The sequence below is a fragment of the Silurus aristotelis genome (genome assembly GCF_946808225.1).
Source record: "Silurus aristotelis genome assembly, chromosome: 17".
In the NCBI taxonomy this organism is placed as follows: Eukaryota; Metazoa; Chordata; class Actinopteri; order Siluriformes; family Siluridae; genus Silurus; species Silurus aristotelis.
This window is the reverse complement of record NC_139590.1, coordinates 595,500-602,999: the sequence shown is the minus strand read 5'-3', so window position 1 is coordinate 602,999 and position 7,500 is coordinate 595,500. Positions and strand designations below refer to the sequence as shown.

Here is a 7,500-nt window from a genome sequence, read left to right as displayed (position 1 = left end):
CACACACACACACACACACACACACAAACACACACACACACACACAAGCAGAGTGTTCAGTAGAAATGGGAAAATCGTGGCAGAAAAGATTAAAAATTCTGCTGCAAGTTTTTTCCAGACCCACACACATCTGATGAGACTGAATTACAGGAACAAAAGATGTTCCATTGATTGAGCCTCAAGTTCACACTAAATCAACTTGGGGTCAGTGTGCAACATGTAAAAGCAACCTAGAGACACGTATCAGCAGCAGAGGCGTCACGTCCAATCACTCGTCTTACGTTATGTCCCTTGCCTCATGTCAACCTGCTAAACTTGTACCCTGACATTCAGATGAAGAACATGAGGACACAGGATGAGGCTCTGAGACCCAGAACCAAGAACGTTTTCACACTTTACGCAACGAGTCCCTCCACCCTGTGTGTGTGTGTGTGTGTGTGTGTGTGAGTGCGTGCGTGCGTGCGTGTGTTCTCTGTCACCTTACATCCCTTTCCATTTACTAGAAAATTGATGCAATACACACACACACACACACACACACACACACACACACACACACACACACACACACACACACACACACACAAGAGAGAGAGCCTCACGTGTTTAAACACACCCTTCACTTAGTTTCCTGTCCTGCTTCTTCTTTTTCTCTCAAAACTTAAAACTCAGGTTCAATAAAAGACGGAGAGAAATCTCTCTCTCTCTCACACACACACACACACACACACACACACACACACACACACACACACACACACACAGATTGATGATAAGAGTAGTGTGAGTTAGAGGAAGAGAGGAGGGGTAGGAGGAGGAGGAGGAGACGGTCATCACTAGAGATGTGTGAGACAGTGTATTTGTGACAGAAGTGTTTGTGAGCTTCTGGAACCCGGCGCTCACTCGCTCGCTCGTGGAGGTACGAAGGTGAGTACCGGGCTAAGAGTTTATTCACGTAACGATTAGTGAGCATGTGCACGTGTCTGCTCGAAAGACATGTAAAAGACGTGTAATAGACGTGTAACAGACATGTTTGGGAAGGAGAGAGATGCACAAAGCTCAACACTTCCTCTGTAACCGATACCACACGCTTCAACACTACACTACACACACTCTGCACGGTTCTCTTATTTACGTCCACAAAAACACGCGGTAGTGTTTAAAATCGCCTGCAAACACAAGGACGGGGAAAAGTCGTAGTTTTTTCTCTGCGCCTCCTCCATCCTGTACAAACCGCACGTGTTTATATCGTCTATGATAATGAATAATAAAACTCTTTTAAACTTTATTGCGATAAAGAAGATTTTGAAGATTTACGATTTTTAGATGTTTAATTTGAAATGGAGTGAATGAAGGAGCTGTAAACGCTGTAGAAGCTTCAGCATGACGAAGCGTTTCTTATTTTTGTAATGTATAAATATCGGATCAGGTCTATCACTCTGAACTGAAATGATAAAACGGTGAATAACGAGGATAAAACTGTGTAGATAAGGGTGCGAGAGCACTTCCGATGACATCATGCGTGCTGAGAACGTTTCTGCAACGCTTATAAACGTTCCTACAACGCTGCTGTGAGGAACATTTGCAGCGGATATTTTTAGAACGTTGTATAATCGTTATTTCTGAAACGTTCTGATCTAAATCTAATGCTAAGATTTTACTGAAACGAACTCGAGCTTCATACACACTTAGATCTGGATCTTAGTTTTGTCTGCAGCTCCATGAAGGAACGATGTGTAGGACTTCTGGTGCTGTGATGCACAATGACGTTATTATATTGAACTTTTTTTTTGTTGCACCATTTAATGACTAATCTTTACTTTCCCTCTCGTTTGTTCTTTCTCGCCTCTCTGCACCACGCCCCAGCTGCACCAAACGTGAAAAAACGACAGAAAGAGTAACAAAGGGAGAAAGAGGAAGAGAAGGGTTGTGTGTTTTTCCGGCCTAGATTAATGCAAGTCAAACCTCAGAGAACAGCTCGAGCACAGAGGAGAAACGAACTGAGACGAGAACCAGACGGAGAAATGCAATGCTTATTAATTACACCTCAGAGTCTTTCGAATCTCTGCTGAAGGACCTAAAGATACATATGTGACTCTTCCTGATTTCCTGAAGCTTCAGACACCAACCTGCGTCCCTCATATCTGAAAAGAATTAATCATAAGATCTTCACTGAGGTACTGCAGTGTAACAGGATGTGCCGTTTTCTTGTCGCTCTGGTCTTCTTGCTGGCTCTTGGAGCTGAGGTGAAACCTCTGAATGCACAGGAGGCAAACATGACCATGACAAGCATTCACAACACAATCTCTCCAGACGTGACTAGTGAAGGCCTTCTTTCTGTGTATGAGGAAACAAACGTGACGGACAGATCTCCTGATTCAAAGGAGTTTTCCAGCCATCAAAATTCTTATATAACAGCCTATCCAACAAATACAACCTCTCCAACGCTTTCAATTTCTCCAACACCTACAACTTCTCCAACACTTACAACCTCTCCTACACTTACAACCTCTCAAGTGCTTTCAACTTCTCCAACACTTTCAACTTCTCCAACACTTTCAACTTCTCCAACGCCTTCAAGCTCTCCTATGCTTTCGATCTTTCCAACCCTTCAGAACATGTCAGAACATCTGACAACTCTAGAGTCTACAAGCGTTCCTGTCTCAGCCAACATGATGACATATGACAGCTCCACTCCAGTTGCACCTGAATCTATGTCTCAGCCTGAACAGGAGCAAACCACTACAATTAACATCACCACCACTGAACCTCCTCCGACCCAATCACCATCTCCAACCATTCCTGATTCATTAACCATAAGCACAAAACCTATAGTTTTTACACCTACTTCTGCTTCTGATGAGGATGTGGAGACCACTAAGATCTTACCAGCAACCACACCCTCAACAATTCCCACAACCGCAGACACCATCACCAACATCCAGGACAAGATGACCAGCGGCCAAAATGATTTCAGCATAAATACTGAGGAGACGGGGTCCACTTACAACACCAGTGGAAGTGTGGTTGGAGTCGATAGCAGTAAAGAAGAATCCAAAAAAGGACCTAACTGGCTTATCGTTGGCGTCATAGCGCTGTTCGTTTTCTGCATCATTACAATTCTTTGCGTCACAGTCGTGGTCATCAAACGCAGGAAGCAAAGCGGCAAGCAGAGCTTTGGATTTGCGAATGGACAGAGGTCCAAGAAGAAGAAAGCAACAGAGGACGATGTCTGGGCGGGGCCTGTGAGATTAGGAGGCGTTGACTGTGAGACATCAGAAATAGACGACACCCATGGAGAGGAGAAGGTGGGCGGGGTGGAGACGACGGGTCTCATCACTTTCAACACTGTAGAGGAGAACGGTGGAGTGGGACGGCCGGGGTCACCTGAAGTCAATAAGTGGGAGGAGAAAGAACCTCTGCTGTACATCGACGAGGAAGGAAAGGAGAAAGGAAAAGAAAAGAGCGAGGACGCTGAAGAAGGAAGAGGAAAGTCCGAGGTGAAGGAGGTGGAGCCTGACAAAGGAGAAACGTTCTGTCTCACCACTGCCGTGTAAAGTCTCCGCCCACTTTCCCACAAACTGAGAAACCTAGGAAGTTTCCAGATCTTTCCAGATTATTGATTATTTCATCGGTGGATAATCATTTAGAATTATTTTTATAATGTAATTATTACTTTATTATTATATTTTTTTTACTAAAAACTGTACAAAATGTAGATCTGTTTATATTTTACTCTTATATAACAACTGGATTATTTAGCAAATGGCAAGAACACACACACACACACACACACACACACACACACACTCACCAACACACACATACACACAAATACACCCCCCCCACACACATACACATACCAAACCCCCCCACATACACACACAAATACACTCACACACACAAATACACACACAAATACACTCACATACACAAATACACACACAAATACACTCACATACACAAATACACACACAAATACACACACACAAATACACACACACACACACACACACACACACACACACACACACACACACACTGCTTTTATAGGATTTGTTAAAAATCTTTGTTTTTTTTATTGAAATAAATAAATAAATTAATTAATATATAGGATGAACTTGTATCTGATCTCCACATTCAGAGGAACCATGAGTAACACACACACACACACACACACACACACACACACACACACACACAAACTGATGTCAGTTGTGTTATTGTTGAATACAGCTGTTTGATAGTCGTATCTGCTGCGTTGCTGATTGATCGATTGATTCGAAATTAATCCAGATGGTTTTGGAGAGGGCGTGGCCTACGACTCAGAGTGGGTGTGACCTATAATTCAGAGTGGGCGTGTCTTACAGGCAGTAGAGGAGGATGTGGTCATATCTGGAGTTTATAAGTGCTTTAATAAACAGAGGCAACAAATGTGACATGGTTATTTTTTTTTATCCATTTATAGGTACATTCAATAACTTCCTGTTCTCACTTACGTTATAGCAGCTACTAACAGTTGTTTTTTAACCTCTGGGGTTTTTTTCTCTCTCTTGGATTTACATCATGTTACAGAGGAACTGGACGTGCTCACATGCCACATGTGACCCCATTAGCAGTTCCAGTTAAAGTCATATTGACACTTATAAACCTTCAGTCCAAAGATGACCACAGAGAGTCAGAGCAGCAGCTCAGCGATGGCACGTGTGTTTATAACCAACATGAAATAACTGAGACGCTGAAGAACAACTGAATTATAACGACACACGTCTTTGTGCAGTTTGTGTAGAACATGGTATAAAAGACATTTTGTACAGTCTGTACATCTGTAATTCACGTTCATGAGTTTATAACCACCATCACAGAGCCCTCACACCGACCAGCCCTGTGCTTCTAGAACCCTGGTGAGATGTTCCTTTTTCTCTCTGCTTGACACAATATGGAGGAGGAGAAACATGGTAGATACAGTAGATGTAAATCATTTACCATGTTGTTGTGTCTTTTGGACCCGTAGGTGGTGCTGAGAATAAATATGCTGCAGAAACTCAGGTCTTGGGCCTGAAGATACTGACCAAGTTCTGTTTCAGTCTGTAAAATCAGAGCTGAAATACACACTCATGTTCTGGTTAGCGGTTCTGCTGGAGGCTAATTACGGTGAAACATTTGAAGTGTGTTGAACTCGTCTCAATGAATGTTCAGTTTTGGACACACACTTCCAATTTTTTGACCAAAAGCATATTTGCAAATAATTCAATTTAATTCAATTCATGTTTATTTGTATTGCGCTTTTTAACAATGAACATTGTTTCAAAGCAGCTTTACACAGATCAATTATACCCATATTTGACCTGATGGTGGTGCTAGAGTGGAAGCAGACCAACATTTTACCAAATGGATCTATGGACTGCTGTAGACACACAAACCAGATGTTAAAAACAAAAGAAATAAAATAAAATAAAAAAGAATAAGGAGAGGTAGAATTACAGTCTACCTCTCCTCAAGGCGCCTACAGATGTCTAGCTTGGCCCCCTAAATAACACACACACACACACACACACACACACACACACACACACACACACACACACACACACACACACACACACACACAGCAGTAGACAGAAAAGTAAACAATGACGTTATTTTTAATTTTAATTAAATATATATAGTTTATAGGAATAATAAAATATAATAAATAGTTATAAGCTTTGATTATTAAATTCAATCTACAATAAAGCACTTTACGGAGAAAAATTATTATTATTTCCTGTAAATATTTGTGTATAATTATATAAATAATATGAATAAAAGCTGGAATGAGTTTGTTTGTAATGAGACAGAATGAGGGTGTAGTGTGGTGTAAACTGCAGAGCAACAGCGCCCTCTACTGTTACAGTACAATAATACACCTACAGACACTTCTGTTCTTTTAGTTCTGGATGGTTAAAAGTGTTGGAGGTCAAGTTTCTGCTAATTTATTATTCACTACTTAATCAGACTGAACACAACTAGTGAGTGAGACACACACACACACACACACACACACACACACACACACACACACTAAGAGATAAGGATTCTGTTATGAGGTGAATTTATCTGCTATACTGGCAGTTTCTCTGTTGGAATGAAGGTCCAGCAGTGTTCAGGTTTAGTGTATTAACCCTATAACTATTATTTAAAACATTTAAATGTTTACTTCCATACATTTATTGTACACGTTTTACATTAAAAAAAATGTTTACAAAAAATATCTGTGCTTTAATGAATGTCTGTGTAGCACGGCTAGGGTTATTATTAAGCATTTTTACACTTATTTCCTGTTTATAGTATTTATAATGGTTTTGATGCAAAAAGAGTCATAACACTGTTTGACATCTGGAAATAGAGCGAAAGACAAAGAGACGTGGTGGTGGAATGAGGAAGTGCAGGAGAGCAGAAGGAGAAAGAGGTTGGAGAAAAGTAGGCAGGAGAACAAGGAGATGCAGCAGCAGGTAAAGAGGGATGTGGTGAAAGCCAAGCAAAAGGTTGAATTATAACCAGAAGTACATTTTAATCTACTAATTACACTTCCGTCTGGCTTTACAACACATGAAGTAATGAATGTAGCAGGGGACAGACAGGGGACAGACCCAGCACAAAGAAACAGCCAGCCAATAGAAAGCCTGTTCACCCCTTTATACCCAATTATCTTCCAGCGTGATTATTTAACCCGTTCACAGTTAGCAGGTGAAGACTCAGGTAGCATCCGGGTGTAGGCCACGTGACCAATGATACGCCACTGCTGGCCTTCTTATGGCCTGGATGAAATGAATGTGTGTCTGAAGTGGCCCACTGTAAAAAAGAGCAAAAATGACCTGAATTGATCAAATCATATGTGGGGAACTTTAAGCAAAGATGCAGTGTTCAGGCAATGTGCAATCCGACTGTGATAAACAGAGAATATGGAGTAAATAGTGCTAACCTAATGTGGGCTAATTTTGCCAAAAATGTGCCACAATTGACAACATCTAATCAGGGTTTAAAATAAATATTATGACCCACATATGTTTCATCAAATGAGGCCCAGTTATCCTAACACGTATCTGGGCCAGTTTTTGGCAATGCTATGGCACGGGATAAAGTGACTGTGAGCCTGAAGTGGCCCACGTAAAAAATCATGAATATCGTCCAAATAATGAATAATAATTTGGGCCACAAATATACGGCACAGTCAGCAGCAGATAATCATGGTATAAATATAAACGATAACTTTTTGCCGTATTTAACGTCAAATATGCCCCATATATATCATAAAATAAACGAATCACTTCTGGTTTTTACTGAAGCCTTTTGACACTGAATAAATTAAATGTCATTTTGAAATTGTAAATATGGACTAAATCTTTTTAAAGAATTTGGTTACTTTTGGTGGAATGCAGAACAGTTATCTGATGCAGGCTGATCTGGATGTTAGTCTTAAGAAGGCACCGTACTCAGCAGTTTATTTAGTGAAAATTC

At 40.9% G+C, this 7,500-nt stretch overlaps 2 protein-coding genes across 3 annotated transcripts in view; one reads left to right on the top strand and one right to left on the bottom strand.

The window, feature by feature from the left end:
• hsd3b7 (hydroxy-delta-5-steroid dehydrogenase, 3 beta- and steroid delta-isomerase) overlaps nucleotides 1–7,500 on the bottom strand; it is a 327,842-nt gene that overhangs the window by 155,084 nt on the left and 165,258 nt on the right. The gene's annotated exons all lie outside the window — the stretch shown is intronic.
• LOC310740220 (uncharacterized protein) lies at nucleotides 644–3,840 on the top strand. 2 transcript variants are annotated; one of them, XM_083566749.1, is made up of 2 exons: nucleotides 644–927; nucleotides 1,867–3,840. In XM_083566749.1, the coding sequence occupies exon 2, from the start codon at nucleotides 2,196–2,198 to the stop codon at nucleotides 3,555–3,557; it is 1,362 nt and encodes a 453-aa protein (XP_083422875.1). In that variant the 5' UTR covers nucleotides 644–927; nucleotides 1,867–2,195; the 3' UTR covers nucleotides 3,558–3,840. The 2 variants fall into 2 exon arrangements, with proteins under 2 accessions (XP_083422875.1, XP_083422874.1); XM_083566748.1 differs by having other exon boundaries at nucleotides 645–919.

What these genes read in the sequence shown, in the direction of transcription:
- LOC310740220 (XM_083566749.1), top strand. Translation starts at nt 2,196, where the DNA reads ATGTGCCGTTTTCTTGTCGCTCTGGTCTTCTTGCTGGCTCTTGGAGCT.